Source organism: Ambystoma mexicanum, chromosome 11 (assembly GCF_040938575.1).
Source record: "Ambystoma mexicanum isolate Mex_15411 chromosome 11, UKY_AmexF1_1, whole genome shotgun sequence".
NCBI lineage: Eukaryota > Metazoa > Chordata > Amphibia > Caudata > Ambystomatidae > Ambystoma > Ambystoma mexicanum.
In genome coordinates, this window is record NC_090934.1 from 974,421,608 (window position 1) to 974,438,977 (window position 17,370).

General features: G+C 46.3%; 2 protein-coding genes across 2 annotated transcripts in view; one reads left to right on the top strand and one right to left on the bottom strand.

Moving 5' to 3' along the window:
- MRPL21 (mitochondrial ribosomal protein L21) overlaps positions 1 to 3,763 on the bottom strand; it is a 279,597-nt gene extending 275,834 nt beyond the window's left edge. The window contains exon 1 of the mRNA XM_069624128.1: positions 3,610 to 3,763. Within this exon, the coding sequence (XP_069480229.1) occupies positions 3,610 to 3,694 (85 nt within the window). The 5' untranslated portion in view covers positions 3,695 to 3,763. The remainder of the gene's footprint in view (positions 1 to 3,609) is intronic.
- A 936-nt stretch (positions 3,764 to 4,699) lies between these two features.
- The window catches only part of IGHMBP2 (immunoglobulin mu DNA binding protein 2), a 530,708-nt gene continuing 518,037 nt past the window's right edge, over positions 4,700 to 17,370 (top strand). The window contains exon 1 of the mRNA XM_069624129.1: positions 4,700 to 4,872. Coding sequence (XP_069480230.1) covers positions 4,802 to 4,872 — 71 coding nt within the window. The 5' untranslated portion in view covers positions 4,700 to 4,801. The remainder of the gene's footprint in view (positions 4,873 to 17,370) is intronic.

Sequence of the window (17,370 nt, forward strand, 5' to 3'; positions counted from 1 at the left end):
GTCATACGTGACCTGGTCCCTACCTCACCCCTCACAGTCACCAAAATAGCAGAATGATCGCTCCCCATGTCCCCATCCTCACGCACCTCCCAATCACATTCACCTGCAATTGCAGCAGTCACCCAGGTCAAATCCAAGCACGACAGCTTCCCAGTCCTCACATCCAACCTCGTACCTGACCCATCATTCAGCAATACCAGACTCAATTCATCCGCCATGTCTTCCAACAGTTCTCCATTCGTATCTGTCCTATCACTACCCCACAACGTGTTGGCACTGTTAAAATCGCCACACAAAACACACGGTCCCACATGTCCTCTTATCACTCCAGTCAACACACCCACTTCCACCACCTCACACGGATTATAATAATTCAGCACCAATACTTCCGATCCTCCTACCCGAATCCCCGCCCCAATTCGCCTCTACTGCTCCATCCACAACAATCACCCTTGCAATCGACCCCTTTCGAACTGCTAAGGCCACACCCCCCCTCTCCCCTCCAACCTATCCTTACGAAACAACTCAAAACCTGGTATCACAAATCTCAAATCACCCCTCAACCACGTCTCCTGAATACAAACCAAGTCAACATTCAATTCCTCACACAACACCGCTTTCAACTCCTGTCCATTCCTCAACAAACTCCTCGCGTTCCACTGCAAAATCCTCATGCCGGCACCCCACTCAGCTTCCGCACTTTAGCAACCTTCTTAAACACATCTTCTTCTGATACATCTACAACATTTAAAAACCTCCTTCCAGCTTCCACCACTCCTTTCGTAAGATCTGATGGACTGATAGACACATTCCCCTGAACCAGATCCAGCACATTCACTATGAAGCACAAAAACTCAGTTTTCGGGACAGCCACCATTTCTACACCTTTCACTTCACCCACCACTTTCTTCCTTCCCACAACCTCATCCACCACCAACTTTTTCTCACTCACTACCCGTACTGGTTTCACCTTTGCATCAGCCTGCGCATAAGACAAACCTTCCGCCGCCCTCACCTGTACCACTTCTCTCGCCACCCTGTAACTCTCACACCCCCTAAACGCGGAAGAATGCCCCCCCCCCACAATTCACACATTTCTCCGGGATCCCCACCTTGCATTCCTTTATATCATGATCTCCACCACACCTCCCACAGTGTCTCTCATTCCTGCATGCTCTCGCCACATGTCCAAATCGTTGACACTTATAACACCTTAATGGCATTGCCACATATACTTTCACACGATACCTCTGATAAGCCATCTCCACCACCTCCGTTCTCTCAAATCTCACTGCCACAGTTGTAGACACCACATCCCCATGTGCATTCCTCCTCCCCAACCTCCACACCTCCACCACCCCCACTCTCGCCAGTTGCTCCTCCACCTCAGACATACTCATAACCACTGGCACTCCATACAGCACCCCTTACAAGACACTCCACTTTGATCAAACACTCTTACCGCATGTCTACCCAGACAACGCACCTCCAGAATCTTTGCTTTGCTATCAGCATCCGACCCCTCCACCAACAACCGGCCCCCAGCCACCACTTGTACCCGGGAAACATCTCCCACTGCTGCCTTCAACCATCTAGCAATCTCCGTCGGATTCACCCCCAGAAACGTCTTGTCACGATTTTCAGGTTTCAACACTACCTTCCACACACTATCAGACTGCATCTTCTCCTCAGACATACCGCTCACTGAGGCTTCCAGCCCCTCCAAAGCGCACTTTTCTGGAGTCCCCGACCCCGCGATGTCCCGGACCAGCCCCCCTTTATCATCCCTCTGAGGGGGATCTGCTGTGATACCGTCCCTCATTTCCCCCCTTCCCCCCCTCCACAGGTGTAGATTTCACAGATGTCTTCCCCCTCTTTGCCTCCTCCTCCTCCACCCCCCTTTCTTTCCAACCTTCCCTTTCCCCTTACCCATTCTTACCACCTCCTCTGAGCACTCTCACTCCTTGCATCCGTCTCCAGAGACCGCTCCTCCTCCTCGAACCCAGCACCCTCCACCCAGTCACTGCTCCACCCTGCCTGGGTCCGCCTTCTCTGAGAGTCCGGAATGACTATCCATTGTGGGCAGGAGACCAAGTACAGTCACCCATAAACCAGGCCCCCTGGCCCAACAGGGAAGGGTCAAATCCAACTTGAACTGGGACCCATGCCCAGCAAGGAGCACAGGAAGCACCTGCATGCTACTTTTCCATTCCCCTCACCCATATACAAGGGAGGGTATGCGCACTGCCTCTGATTGGTGACCCCCAAAGCCAAGCAGCAAGAGAATAAAAAGGTTCCTGTCCAAAAAAAAGGAAAAAAATACCCGAGGCTGAATGGGGAGGTTTGCACCTCCTGGGTAGCAGAGGAACAGTTTTAATTTGGAAAATAGGTCCTGTCTGAGTAGGCTGTGCCTCAAAAGTAAGTCCTGGGACAAGGAAGGGGTACATGGAGGCAATGATTTTTAGGGAGTAAAAAAAAGTAATTCTTATTCACAATGGAGGGTAATTTTAAAAGAGATCAAAAATATATTTGAACTTCAAAACAAATAACTTTTTGTAGGCCATATTTCTTTATAGCTTGTGGCAATTGTTACTTTAAAACTTCTCATCATATCACACAGTAATTAAATTGGGTACAATACTGCGCTTCATACCTCTAAATAAGGGGCCGGTATCGAACACCCTGCCCCTTCTCGAGGTCCATTTTTTTGGCGTTATCTTGTTCCCGAGACGATTGTGTTGCCCCTAAGCTATTCTCCTGGACACTTTATAATATTGGAGTCCTTTCCTGGGGAATTGCTCTGCTGGTATCAAGATCCAAACGGTATGGAGTGATGTTATTGAATAGAAAACAAAGAATGCATTTTCAAACGAACCCAAAATATCTAAAAAAAATAAAAGTAAATAACCAATTTTAGAATATATATATATATATATGGTTGGGAATGGGAATAGTAATTTTAGGGGGCGGGGAAAGTATTAAAGGGGGGCTTTGGCAAGGGAACAACCTCAAAAACAACAACAAAAATGCGTTTCTTTTTGTTTAGATTTATTTTCTTCGCTCAAAATTCATTCTTTGTTTTAAATCACTCTGTGCAACATGCGTAATCTGGGAAGTAGGCAACGTGGTTTCCTGTTTTTTGGGCATAACGTAACATTTTTTGGATTCGAACTGCCAATGCTATAGGATGCTTGCAAGAATCAGCATCTTTCAGCACCACCCACCATTGCAATGTAAGAAATAAATACACATAAATAACTGCCAGTTCTTTGTAATTTGTCCTGCCATTTTATTATTTGCCATCATGCTATTGCAATTGAAAATGAGGTTTAGAAAGCAAAATCTCTGGGCCACTTACACTGACTATTTAGTTCAAGGCCGTTTCTAGTTCCCTGCACACTCCTGCCTTTCATTCATATTCGCAGCAGAAAACGCATACCTTTTCTTATTAAAGCGAGAGTGAAATGATGGCGACACCTTCAAAATTAAATGGGGGTCACTCGACCGCTATGGCACAATGATCTGCCAAGACATAGCAAAGTGCAGTACACGGAGGTGGAAGCGACGGGCCCCGCTCTAATGCAGGTCACCAACCCCGCCTTTCCTCACCTGTTCGTGGGCATAATGCACCAGCACGGGGCAAAAGCCGACATAGCCCCCTCAACAGATCCCCGCAGGCTCCGGGTATCGCCATGCTACAACTCAGTGTCAATGTGGAAGAGACAGCACAAGACACGGTCACACCATGAGCAGGGCAACCTACTCACTGCTCAGCGCCATGCTAGGCTATGCAGACATGTGCACTTTACATTAACCTTGCATCAATATTCACTGAAGATACAGTTTGTCTTTTAATATATTTCTATCCACGACCTTTCGAACAGCATTGAATAATGATCTAAAAATATAGTGAAAACATATTTTGTATGTAAACAAATAGCTAAGGGTTACAATACTCAAATGACTTTTAAAAACCCAGTAAAGATGGTTACACACATTGGACTTTTTTGTCTAACAGACTAGTGAACGGGTGAAGTATGTTCAGACTGCCTGTATAAAGATGGTCACTAGTTACACCTGAATCAATCTACACTGTCTCAGGCTAGGGCAATTAATCAAACGGCTTTCCTGTCTGCAGTAAAACATAGCCGCCATCTTAAACAGGCTCGTTCCTGTTTCTCTGCCCGTCCAATAGCCCCCCACGCCCACTTTTCTTTCGCAAGAGATTTCGCGTACGAAACAGTGAAGTGTTTGAATAAAGAAACTTCTTTACACAGACCTCATTTAAGTGTACGAGCAATTGAATAGCAAATATTCATTTGGAGGTAATGTTTTCGGATTACTGAAATAGCTGAAAACAGCTAATTGCGGAGCATCTTCAGAGACTGAGCAAAACGAAAACGGTTCGATCGCATTTTCCAAATTTCTTTTTCAACGTGCCCGCTGTCCTTTATAGCGCTCTATCTGTATTTGGTGTCGATAGATAAAAACGAACATTCGTTCTCTGCTGTCACCTGTAATGTCAAGTAACCGCGAAGACTAACATTGAATACAATTACACAACTACAATTGTGTAGATTTTTAAAATTTAAGTAATCTATTTCATATTACCTTACCATGCAATGGCACTCTATGATGGCGCTAGGTTTCATTCGATCCGACGTGGTGCTACTTTTAGCCCCTTTTCCTTGTCTATTATTTGTCGTTCCCTTGCTGTCACATACCAGTGAGCCGCGATCGCTATCCAGTTTCGTAATACAGGCACTGTGTTAGAAGGATCAGACTCAATGGGCAAATCACCATGGAGAACTTTGTGAAGAACAGCCTAGCCCTGTTACAGGAGGAGAGGGAGGCAGAGATACAAGAGACCAGGTACAGCTATGTTTACAACACTTGACTTCACTACACACGTACTCCAAAATAGCTTTTATCCTGCCACCCTAATCCAGAGGGACACAGTTTAGCTTACGCCTTGCAGAACTTATGTGCGACAATTTCATGTTTGTAATTTGGTTTTTGTGTATCATACAGTGGTGTCTCCAGGCATCAAATTTAGGGGAGGGGTACATAGGGGGCCACATACAAAAGTAGGGGGGGCCCGCCTATAAAAGTGCAATATCATTTTTTTTAGTTTGTATGTAATGTGTATGCTTTTTCCCAAATTAATGTGGCCTAAATAGTCCAAAGTGGGCATTGTGGAGGTAAACATATTGCATTTATACAGCAAGCAATTCTGTTATATATATCTTGATGTTAACAATATTGTCTCATCCTATATCGCAAAAACTCCATATATCACCCAGCACACACAGCGACAGTTAAATTCACTCTTGATTTCGGGCCTTGATGCGCAATTTGTTCAGATGTTGCCTGTTGTCATTGGCTGGTAACACCTGCCATTTTATGCACTTTGAAATGATATAGTGTCCATTTTGGGTCCGTGTCGCATCTGCGGTAGCTGGCCTTTGATAAGTGTGCCATTTTTGTGCATCTTACATCTGGCTGCGGGTGCTTTTCTGGAAGGTCTGTGCAGCACTCAATTGGGGCTGTGGGTTCCTTTCTCAGTAGTGTCTTTGTGTGAACATTTTATAATGCAAATGTAACAAGAGCACTGAGAATATCCAAAGCTGGTATGTGAACTAGAGGAGCACAGTGTGTGTCAGTGTGCACACTATAACAGCCATCAACCAGTGACAAGATATAATCCTTTAACGCAGTGTCTTCTGCAGAGATGGGGCCACTATGATGTCTCGAGGGCAGTGTGTCCCTTTCAGGTCAGAAGAAAGAAACAGGCTGAGCAAAACGCCTACAAACACGCAAGTGATGGCTGGGGAAAGGAGGACAGTAGATTAGATCACCAGTGGTAAGTCCTGGACCCTGACTGCTGACCCACACCCCTGTTCCGCTGTCCTGTGTGCACCTTTATGGTGCGTTCTTCACTGCATTTGCCGCGTTCGTAGCCAGCCCCGGGGGCAGCATTGCGGCCCTGTGTGTGTGCTGTACGGGCAGACACCAGGCAGCACTGCAGAGAGTAGCCCAGGTCGGGGGGCAAGGGAGTATCCAGCATTGCAAGAGTGGAGGGGAGCCACGAAAAAAGTCCTGCTACTGCTCCCCCTCGCAAATGCAGTGCGTGCAATTCCATATGGTCTCATTCGCACCCCCAAACCGCCCACTTCTGGCCCAATGTACTTTTTTGGTAACATTAGTGGCACATGGCATTTCAACACAACACAAAAAATAAAACTCTAAAATCATTACAGATGCAGGAAACTCCTCCATTAGAGCTCTGCCCAGGCGCTCTAGGGTACAATATATGCAAACCTCCTAATTTGCATATGGATTGCACCAACAGAAATGACGACACAGATTTGGACCTCACAAGGAGTATCATCAGTCTTTGATACTTGATGGCACCATGGAAGCGACTTTAGAATAAATTGCCATAAGTAAACCAAGTGGCAAATAACTTTGTGGTCCAAAATACCTAAATTGCACTATCATTATATATGGAGCACCTCTATAGTCATTGGGCTTTTTTTTAAAGAACAACGTGATGTATTAACATAAGCTATGAAGTGAATCCCTTACAGAGCTGCAGATTAGACACAGTGCGTGTTGGGGAGAATTCTCATTGATGGCTAACTTCCCTAACCTAGTGAGTCCCCCAGCAGCTTTGCTGGACTTCTGGAGTTTATTTGTTTCCACTTGGTAAGAGTGTGAGCTTTTCCCCCACTCTTACCTGTGTTTTGCCATGTGTATTTCCTCTGTTTTTGTGATTGTGGACTCTGGAGTACACCACTTCAGTAGCCCCATTCTTTTGTGTGTCACACAGCACCTCCAGTGCAGTGGCACAGGGTTGTCTTTGAGACTTCCCACCGACTCCATTTCTGAGGCTGACTACCGTCCCCCAGAAAAGGGTAAAGTGCCATTAACTTTACTTAGTCAATCTACCACAGATCCAGTACACCCCATCTTCCAAGGAGTACTGGAAAGGGTTACTTCGTATCCTTTTTTATCTGTACCTCCTAGAGCATTGTTTCGCTCTTTTAACATTTAGACTTGGCTGGTGGCAGTGGTATCTACCCTAACCTTTCTACTGCGATTATATTAGTTAAACGTGGTATTGTTTTAGGCTATTATATTAGCCTCGAACATAAACCCACTTGACCAAATTGTCTTTCTCTTGGCTCCAGTTGAGTTTATTCGCCATTTTTTTTTTTGTTAAAGTCCTTCTTGTGTTTTACTTTGCGCGGCAAACCAGGTTTGCCTTCTTTGTTCACCGTCTTTTGGCGGGCTTCTGCAGAGAAGCCCTCCTCTTGGCGCCTGGGTGTCTTGGTGGGCTGAATGTGAGGGAGGGGTGTAGTCACCCCCTGCACAGGGTATCCTAGGAAACCCAAGTCGCACTTTGCCATGATTGGCTGAGGTGGTGTCCAGGCTGGACAACCCCCCTGCTGAGTGATTGACAGCCAGGCTGTGTGAATCGGGGTTTTGCGCATAAAAGGCAGGTATCTTGGGTTAGAAGTGAGAGTCGCCACTGCAACTACAAGGAACCAAAGAGAAGCTGAGAGAACGACTGCTGCAACTATCCCGTCCTGGTGAAGCCCTGCTGCAGTCCTGAGCTATCTACCCTTCGTCGACCAGAGAAGATCCAGTCCGAAGTCTTCTTCCCTTGAGCTTGGTGGGGATAACCAGCTCATCTTCCACAGCCAGAGGATCCTCTTCCTTGGTCGAAATGGCTGCACACTGCTGTAGTGGTCCGGATAGCCATCTGAAGAGCCTCTCCTGTTTTTAAGGAGCAAACCTTTTATTCAATGTCGCTGCTGCCAGCCTCATCCCTGGGTGGTGCAGACCCCTTCAGACGTCCTCCTTCACCTTGAAGCTCCAGGAACCGTGGGTCTGCGGGAAACCATCAGGAACAACTGCCAGGGCACCAGCTGCACCATTGGAATAAGGTACTGTGTTCTGCTTGAGGAGACAGGGTGAAACCCTTTTCTTCATCTCCAAGGCTTGCCCTTGTCTTTCCTCCTTCTTATAACTTTTGCTTCCGAACATTGACAATATTAAAGTACTCTTGGCTACGTTGAATCGTGAACTGTCTGACTGTGTGATCCTCGACAACAAGCCCCGGTGTCACTTAACCCTGGCTCCAGCCCTTTGACTCCTGAACTCCTGTCAACGAGTGATTCTCGATTCTGTCTGCCTAACTATAATATTGCCTGTGATTTTTGCCTCCAACTCCCTCTTGGCATCTCGGGTGCTAAGTGTGTTTTTGCCCCGGTAGCATTTCATGTTACGGATACGTGTTTATTCAGTAGACCGAACTGTCAAAAAGTGATCGCAATTGTATTCACGGTAACGTGTTTTGTTGATAACACCGGTTCATTCAAACACAGGGTACTTACCTTGAGACATACTGTACAAAGTGAATTGGTTAGTTGTAGTATATTTTTCGTGTGCTTTTAAATTTAATAGAAGTGTCGTGTTTATAACAAATGGTTTAAAAATAAATGTACTTTCTACCTGAAACCTTGAGTCAGTGTTTGCTTGCGTCACAGTAATTGTGATTTATTTGTGTAATCTCTGCTACTGCTCATATACTCTTGATAGCCACGGCTACCACTCTGACATAGTAGTACAGGCTTGTACCAAAGGTAAAACGTGTATTGCTACCTGTAGTCTTAATTGTGTGTAGTGGTCCCTAAGGGCACTGCACAGGATTCTGCCTAACAGTGCGATTAAATGATTTGCCCAGGATCACACACTTTGGTTAAATGGTGAAACTGGGATGTGGACAATTTTAAGCAACTGAGCACATCTTACCAGGTTTAGTGGATGGAGATATTTATTAAGGTTTTGTTTTGCTTTGCATTTCATGTGCTTAAATAATACTTCATTTATAGCAATGCCTTGGAAGCAAACCACATTACATAATAAACTATCCTTTCATAGTAAATTAACAATATACTATATACATTGCCATAGAAATATGTTGAGCAATAAGAGTATGGCTTCAGTTTAATTCTCACCATCCTGCATGCAAAGAAGCAATAGCATCATGCAGATTACTTTGAGCCTTATAAATCCCCATTGGGTTTTAAAGCCATAGTAATTTTTATAAAGCATGCAACATTATGCAAACTTCTCACTTATGATCACTCCCTCCCATCAGTGGCTAATGGATCACATTGAAATGCTCTGTTGACACAGAGCAACGTGAGAGCCCCTCTTCTGCCCGGAGCTCCTTGGGACATTGTCTTGGCAGCGGAACACCTCTCCCGTTCAGAAAGGGTAAGGTGCCCTGCTGCCAGGACAATGAGCATGCTGAGCAGGAATTGGTCAGCACACATTGTTCTGCCATCGGGACACCTTTCCCGTTGGGCACCCTCATTGAGGTGCCTAACGGGAGAGGTGTCCCACTGACAAATATCCCGGTCTGGCTCTCAAAAGAGCCTCGGGGAAGGGGGCAGCTTTGCCTCCCTGCTCAGTATGCTACTGTAGAGGGGGCCACAAAGTACAAAGGGGGGCATGGGATTTCAGAGGAGGGTCCTGGCCCCACCCTAGCGACGCCACTGGTGACATATCAATTTTTGTGTGTGGCCCACTGAGTGAAACTATTTTGAGAGCTCAGCTAAGCGCATACGTCCATGTGATAATGTTGATTTGATGTTCCACACACTTTTGCCCAAATCAGATTTTCCATGCTAATGTTTTAGAAAGTAATAACTCTATTAAGGACACAGGGGCGAAGTATTATTATGCTTTACTCTTTAATTCCCTACTTGAGCAGCAAACCACAAAGTTTCATTTTGGTGACATCAAAGAACTTTATATTTCTATGAAAGACAGTCTGTTCCCAATGAAACTTGACTGCTCTGACAATGTCTCTCACATGGCACAGCTCACCAATCGTGGCTCTGTCCACCACATAAATACCCAGTTTACTAGGAAGCCTAGATCTTCTAGTAGCGCTGTCGTCTCCGCCACTTGCTCCCGCAAATGTTTGGCGTCCTGCAACATATGACATATATCGTCTAAGTAAATTGCTATAATTCTGTCACCACTGGTTTCAACACCTTGGTTTGATTTGGTTTATTTCTTAGATAGCGCAACACTCCCCCAGGCCTCAGTGCGCTCACAAAAAACAAGAAAGAATACAAACATAACATAGAGCTACATAGCATAATCAAGCATGTGGTAAAACATCAGGAAAGAAGAACACTACAAATGCATACATATCAGGAAAAAGATCAATTCATAATAATTCTTAGTTTGGCAAATTAGGACATATATTCTGCAAATGAGAGTTTTTGTTCAAAAACAAGGGTAGGCTGCTAAGTCCACATCCAACAACAATGCAATCTGTGTTATCAAGGGAGCACCAGTCATCAATCTGTATCTTCCGAAGGACTCTCAGGTCTTGAGTTCTGACAGTTTCGGCCCACTTTTTGGTTGAGCCAAGCTAGAATTATGTTTTAAGCGCCTCCCTGGATTCATAGACCGTAGGCTTATCAACATTAGTAATAATGAAGTTTCTAGGATCCATAACAAAACTAATTAGGCTAGGGTCAGCTATTTGTGCCATATGGGACACCCTACGGGGAATATCCTTTAGGAGGGAAGGATCAGGTAGGGTATCCGGTTTCATAAGCAAGGGGTTTCCACAAGACGAAAGATTAACTGCACCAGGAGTAGACTCCGCTGCAGGCGCTTGAGGATACACTCCTTTGTAAGCAGGCTCTTTTAGGACAAGTTTGGCAGCCTTGATGAACCCAATTCTTAGTATCCAAGGTTTGGCAAGACTTTTCTGCGCCCATAGGCTCAGATTGGCAACATTTGTCCATGCTTGGTGGTTACAACATAGAGGTTTTAAGAGCCAGGGAAGCAACCCATGCACGGAGGTCTTCAGCATTAGGGCATGCATCAAGATCCCGCATAAAGTGCTCCTTGAGAAGCAACCAGTTTCCTGGAGTATTTTGATCGCCAGTCCCCTTTACGGGAGTTGACAGGACCTGTATGGGCTTATAACCTTCAGGCATGTCGAGGGCACCACCCTCTGAAAAGTCCTTGTTAGCCCTCACATGAGCAGCATGGGGGGGAATCTCCATATTCAGCCACTGCGCATGCATGGGGGGAAGAGGGCCCCGTTGAAGCATCATCAACTTTAATAGTGTCACTCTTAGTGGCTTTGCTGGTGGGGACGAGGGCATTTTTCTGGAGTCTTTGTTTCCTTTTGGCGCTTAATGCCAGGACTTCTGATATGCGACTACTGCTCCCATGGGGGATAGGGAATGTGGATTGTAGCAAGATTTCATTCTGCCTAAAGAGGCAGAGGTGTTGGGATGGGGCAACATGCTGAAAACATCCCTGATAGGTGAATCCATATTGTTAATCACGTTATTTGTGATATTAGCCCTTGTAACTGGCATTTTCTGAAAAAATTGTGGAGGAATGGCCAGAAAAGGGGACACTGTGGCTGAACAAGAAAAAGAGAAAAACAGCAAAGTTTAAAAAATGGAACAACAAAGCTTACCGAGAAGGCAGCAGTGGTTCAGCAGACTGCCGAGCAGTTACAGAACGGTGAAGCACCACAGGGCTGAGGACAGGCCAGCCAGCAGACAGATGAGCAACGGCCTCCGGCCTTCCCAGCTAAACTGTACGAAGCATCGGTGAGTTTCGTAAATGGGGATCACTGAATAGGTGCTCCTGAAGTCTATGCATGCTAGCAAATCCCCTTCTTGAAGGATGTCACATAAAAGATGGATTCCTTCTATCTTGAAATGCCTGTAAATCAGGAATGTGTTGACGTCTTGGAGGGTTATAAACAGCCTGACCTTTTCCTTTATTTTCACCAGGAAAAGGTTGCTCATGAAACCTTCTGGCCCATCTGTGACCTGACTAATCCCTCCTTTTATTAGAAGCTTGGCTATCTCTTCCCCTATTAGAATCCGGTCATGCTCCAAGAGGGCTAGAGGCTGGGGCGGAGCAAGTTGGCTGGGTTCCTCAAAGTGCTCTAGCTGAAACCCTTGTACTGTGGACAAGACCCAGGCGTCTCTAGTAATCTCTTGCCACTTCCCTAAGCGCATGGATAATCTTCTGCCTAACGCTGGCAATGCAGTGCTTGCGTTTTCTATGGGGGTGTGTGCTCTCGCCTGATGTGGGTGCAGGAGTACCGCTGGTACCTCTCCATCCTTGACCTCTGCTTCTTCCCCGGGGCGGGGAAGAAAGGATTAGGTTTTTCAGATTCCTGGTGACAACAGAATCCTCTGTAAAAAGGCCTCTAACCACTCCCTTGGCCGCCAGAGCGGTCTCTGCCAGCTTGCCCAAAAACTCTGGACATGAAGACCCTCTTGAGAGAAGCGTGAGCCTTGTCAAGGGCTGCAAATATATGAACGAATTTCACCATATCTTCGACAAAAGCGTCCCCAAAAATGTAGCCTTTTGTCACGGTTACGGCCTCTAAAGGCGTCAGCTTCCCTAGCTTCCGATACATTTTTACCAGGATAGATCTGCGTCTTTCCACAGCAATGGCGCAGCTAGCATTGCCAACGAGACAAGCCACTCATTGTGCCCAACCTGCGGATCGATCGATGTGGCTTACTCCTTGGCCTCCTCCGCCATCTTCATGATTTCTGCTAAGCGTCTTGTGACATCCAGGAGCTTGTCCTGGCAGGCGGTCCATGATCTATCGATTCCCTTTGGGATATCCTTGGTGTATTTCACCATAAAGGTAAGCATTTTAGAGTCAATCACAGGGGTGGTGGCTGCCTTGTCTGGCAGGAGAGGCCTGGGACACTCTGCCCATAGTTTGTTGCGTACTTCCTGACTGAGCTGTGCCTTGGGGTGTTTACCCAGAATGCCGCTAACTTGGCCGGAGGCTCCCACTCAGATGATCTGGGATGCACCAAAACGTTGTGGTCAAACTCCCTAGCTCCAATTGCTCTGCTGTGCTCTTGTCTCTTTTGCGAGGCTTTTCCCACTGCTGTGTGCTGTCTTCCGAGCTGACACCACTGATTCTTCATCGCCCGTGTATTCATTATGTATTGCTGGTTTCGTCGCCCTGTTGGTCCCCCTGCGGGGTCGAGGGTACGTCCTCGCGCCATGCACAATGTTTGGACTGCAGCAGCGTTAGCTCTTATGTCTGCACTTGGGAGGTGAGACGGGGGGCGGGTAATGGCTTGTATCTCATGATGGGCTCTCCCCCTGCATGCTCTTTTCTCTGCGTGGGCCGAAATGCCTTGGGGCCTCGTGAGAATGAGAGCCAGTCGCTGATGAAGTCTGACTTGCCAGACAGAGGCGCCAGCCCTGCCCAAACCCCCTTCTGTAGCAATTGCTGCTATTCGGGCAACCAGCTTGGCCTGGAAGAGCCCTCTCCAGCTAACTCTGGATCTGAGGAAGATCCGCCCATATATGCCATGATAGGGCTGCTTCTCACGGACGTTCCCAATATGAGCATGCAAAAGAACTCCTGTGGGTGTATTGCTGCCGCTCACAGTCACCATCTAGTCTCTTAACACACCAGGTTGCCTGGACCCGTCAGATGTGGTATTGCAATTCTCAATTCTAAATCGCTGGATAGCAAGCAGGTGGCGCACTCTGTCCATATTGCGCTGCCCCTATTTGTAGCCAGCAGGTGGAGCCTGGTGCGCTGTCTCCAGCGGGCTTGGAAGCACAGTAAATCATGACTAGGTTGCCACGTGAGCCGGGAAGCGCTGAGGGATCTATTTCATTCTCTGTGAGACGGGGGTGGGGAAACCAAGACACACTCTGGTAATCCTACTGTGGAGGGAATGAGACACGGGCGCTTGGAACTTCGTGGGAAGGTCCTGGCACACCAAGGCCTCACTTCCACCCCGGCTGATCCCAACTGCTGCTTTTCACTGCTACACCGCATGGCGACTCGTAAGAACTGAACGCTCAGAACGCTGTGCCACAAACTCGCTTATATCTAATGAAAAGCACTCTTAGCCTGAACTGAGTAACACCAAGAATAACACTTGCATCAAACAATTGAAATTAGAAAGTACTTATCTGCTGCTCGAGCATGCAAAGAAAGAGAAAGAGGAAGAAGAGGAAGGACGGACATAGTTTATGTGGTGGACCGAGCCTTGATTGGTGGACTGTGTCATGTGAGAGACATTGTCAGAGCAGTCAAGTTTCATGGGCAAGAGACTGTCTTTTTCAACGAAATTAAACTTTGTGCTTTGCTGCTCAAGTAGTGAATTAAAGAGGTTGTATTTCTCTGGCTCTTGCCAACACAATTCTGGTTCTTGCCAACACTATTTTCTCTGTTTCTCTCTGTTTGCCATGCCTGGGCTCCTCTTGACTTTGGGCCATTTCATACTCCTTAGTACTCTCTTGACTTTTTTTACTTGTTTCACACACTGTCCTCCTTGACTCTTGCTTCATGCAGTACTTTGTTTTTGCTCTATTCATGAGCATTCAATTTACTTGACACAAGTGTTTTCAATACCTTTTCCTCAGTGCGGTATTCACAATTGCTTTCAATATTTTTTCTATCTATGCAGTATTCACCAAGTGCCTTCAATCGTTTGCACTTCATTCGCTATTTCAATAATACTTGTTCCAGCATTTCATTGTACTTTTATTCATGTTGCCGTTCACTCAGCAGCTTCAAAGGACTTTGCTAAATTTTATTGGAGTGCCCCGGTCAGAGTGTATATTAGCTCTACACTCACCGGGCACAGACAGCAGTGTTCTTCCTCCTGGCATCATTTGCAGCAGGCTTCTCCAGGCTTCTGCTGCTTTCCCCCCCACTCAGCCTTTGTCTTGCAGTCTGCACCGCGCTTACTGCCGCTTTCCTGGCTTCTCTTGGCCGTAGCTGCAGTCCTGGGGAGCTCCACTACTTCTCCAAACCAGACCGTCTTCGGCGGATGGCAGGACCTCCGGACCCTCGCACAGCCTATCACTGCGTCCACCTCTCCTGCACAGCACTTCTCCAGCCTCCTGGGTCTTCAGCTTGCTTTCCTCCAGCCCATTCGTCGTCCTTCAGAACAGCAGGCATTTTTATATCAATCAGGTGTGTTAAGTGACCCCAGTTGTAGGTCGTTGAGTTCTCTTGCCGGACTTTGGAGGACTCCATTATACAGACATGCCTGGTTGCTCCTCTGGAATGCCTTCCTAGTCTCTGTACCAGAGTGTTGTTTGGAATTGTTTTATTTAATAATAGAAGCCCTTTCACCTCGGTTTGGTCTCTGATATGGATATGTGTGTGTGTTCATGAAATTAGGATTGTAAAGGCATCATCAAGCAGGTGTGAGGAACCCGTGGGATCAAAAGCAAGACAGACATAAAAGATATGTTTGGAAAACCTTTATTGTTCTCAAAGGGTTGCAAGAATGCCTATCTTGCCCTACGTCTAGGATGAGAGCACGCTTGACCATCAAATAATAAATAAAACATTCCTAGTTGAGTCCATCAAATCAAAATGGCCTACACTTGCAAGACCTAATGCCTTCCATACCTCTTGTACAAACGGTGTGTAAAGGAGAATATATTTGCAAAGGAAAATCAGTGTTAGAATATAAAGAATAAATGTGAATGAGTCAGTTCTCCTTCCTACGTTGACAGGATGACAGGATGACTCGGTCTGGCCCAGGTTCTCACTCAGGTTCTCAAAACAAGGCAGTTCAAAAACGTGGATCGAGGCCCATCAGTTCAGCCAAAAGTTCACGCCGGTCTCCCTCAGTCGGGTTCGGACCTTTCAAACACAAGACTTTTGGGGATTACCTTCCCCAAGCTTAGTATCACACTTCCGGTCTCCCTCAGTCAGACTTGGATCTTTTCCTGATGTCGAAGACTTTCGAATGTGCGTGGCTTTTACTATACATCTCCGCAGGACCACTTTGACTTTCCTTTCAGCTCACACACTTGTGTTATTTGCCCCAGTGTCTCTTGATCTGGGGAGTTGGATATCGTAAGCACAAAAGTTCAATGTTCACCTTTTTACCCCCCCTACCCTCTCATTTTTCCCGAGTTTACTTTTGATCACCTCGCTTTTTATAATTCATTCACTTTATCACCTCGTAACAAAAACATTTCACCTTTCACAGAGACTTTCGAGTGGGCTACTTCCTTTCGCCGACCACTCCGCTACTCAGTATTGCTGGTTTCATAGCGATCAGTAATTCAAAGTTCATCACAGGTCTGCCTTCCTTCGCATCTCATCCACCCACGTGCAGCCTTCAATTGTGCGATATATTGTTTCAACTTCAATCTTTCCTTAACGCACAATGGTCTTTCATGTTGTTTGCCAACTAACTGGCTGTGTGCATTCTTTTCTTGTCTTTAGCAGTTTCACAAGTCAAATTAATACCACAGGCTTGGTCTCGCCTCCCCAACTCTGCCATTCACCCGGGAGGGTCGCTGGCGTCCTTGAAACACAATGCAGCCTTCTTGTATGGGATTTGGCCTTCTCCACATGTCTTTCACTGCCTTTTGGAGACCACGACCTCCTGCAGGGAACTCCTGGGGTTCTCTAGCCTTTGCTCTCGTCGCTCGATCTATCGCTCTGCTCCAGTAGGTTCGCCTTTGCCCTGGAAGTTATGCTCTTGCGTGTGTTCCACCTTGCTCAGCTTTTATCTCCAAAATGTCTTTGGACTTCAAGTCCCATAACCCTTCATTCTGATTTTGCTCCCACTTTGCTAGCCTCCCTTTTTTGGTACTCTGGTGATTTTGCGAGCTGCAGGAGCTCAAGGGGATACTTGTTGAGGTTAGGGATGTAACGGTATAACGGTATACCGTTGAAGATACCGTGAACCACTTAATTGAACAATAATAACCGTCACATTGTTTATACCGTTAATACCGTTAAGTGTGCTTTTCAATCTGATTTGGAAAGGCTGCAGTAAGCAATTGCTGCGCAGTCTTGGTTTTGCACTGTTGGATGTGCCGTCTGCCAAGTAGTTTCAGTTGGAGCAGTTTTTAATGCCATTCCATAAACCACACGTGCCTTACACAAAATCAATATGTTAGCAATAGGAAGAATAGATACAGTGCCAAGAAGGAAAAGGGTTTACTTTGGGGTGGCGGCTTTGGGGTTTATATATTTATAATGGATAATGTTCTCTAAACATATGGCAATGGGGGATTTCCCTGGTTCTATCATTGAATTTACATATAATAAGTCAAACTGCGAAATTCACTCATCTCTGTGGGTATTCCCTGCTGCCATACCAAAGGGTAACATGTCCGTGATTACTGAACACCTTTTGGCCCGCAAGTAAACTAAAGGCTGTAACGTAAAGAGAAAGTGCGTGCGTGCGTGTGTGTGTGTGTGTATGTGCACAAGCGTATACTACCATCAGCCTCCATTGATCTGTGGCATGCAGGTTATCAAGATGGCAACATGTT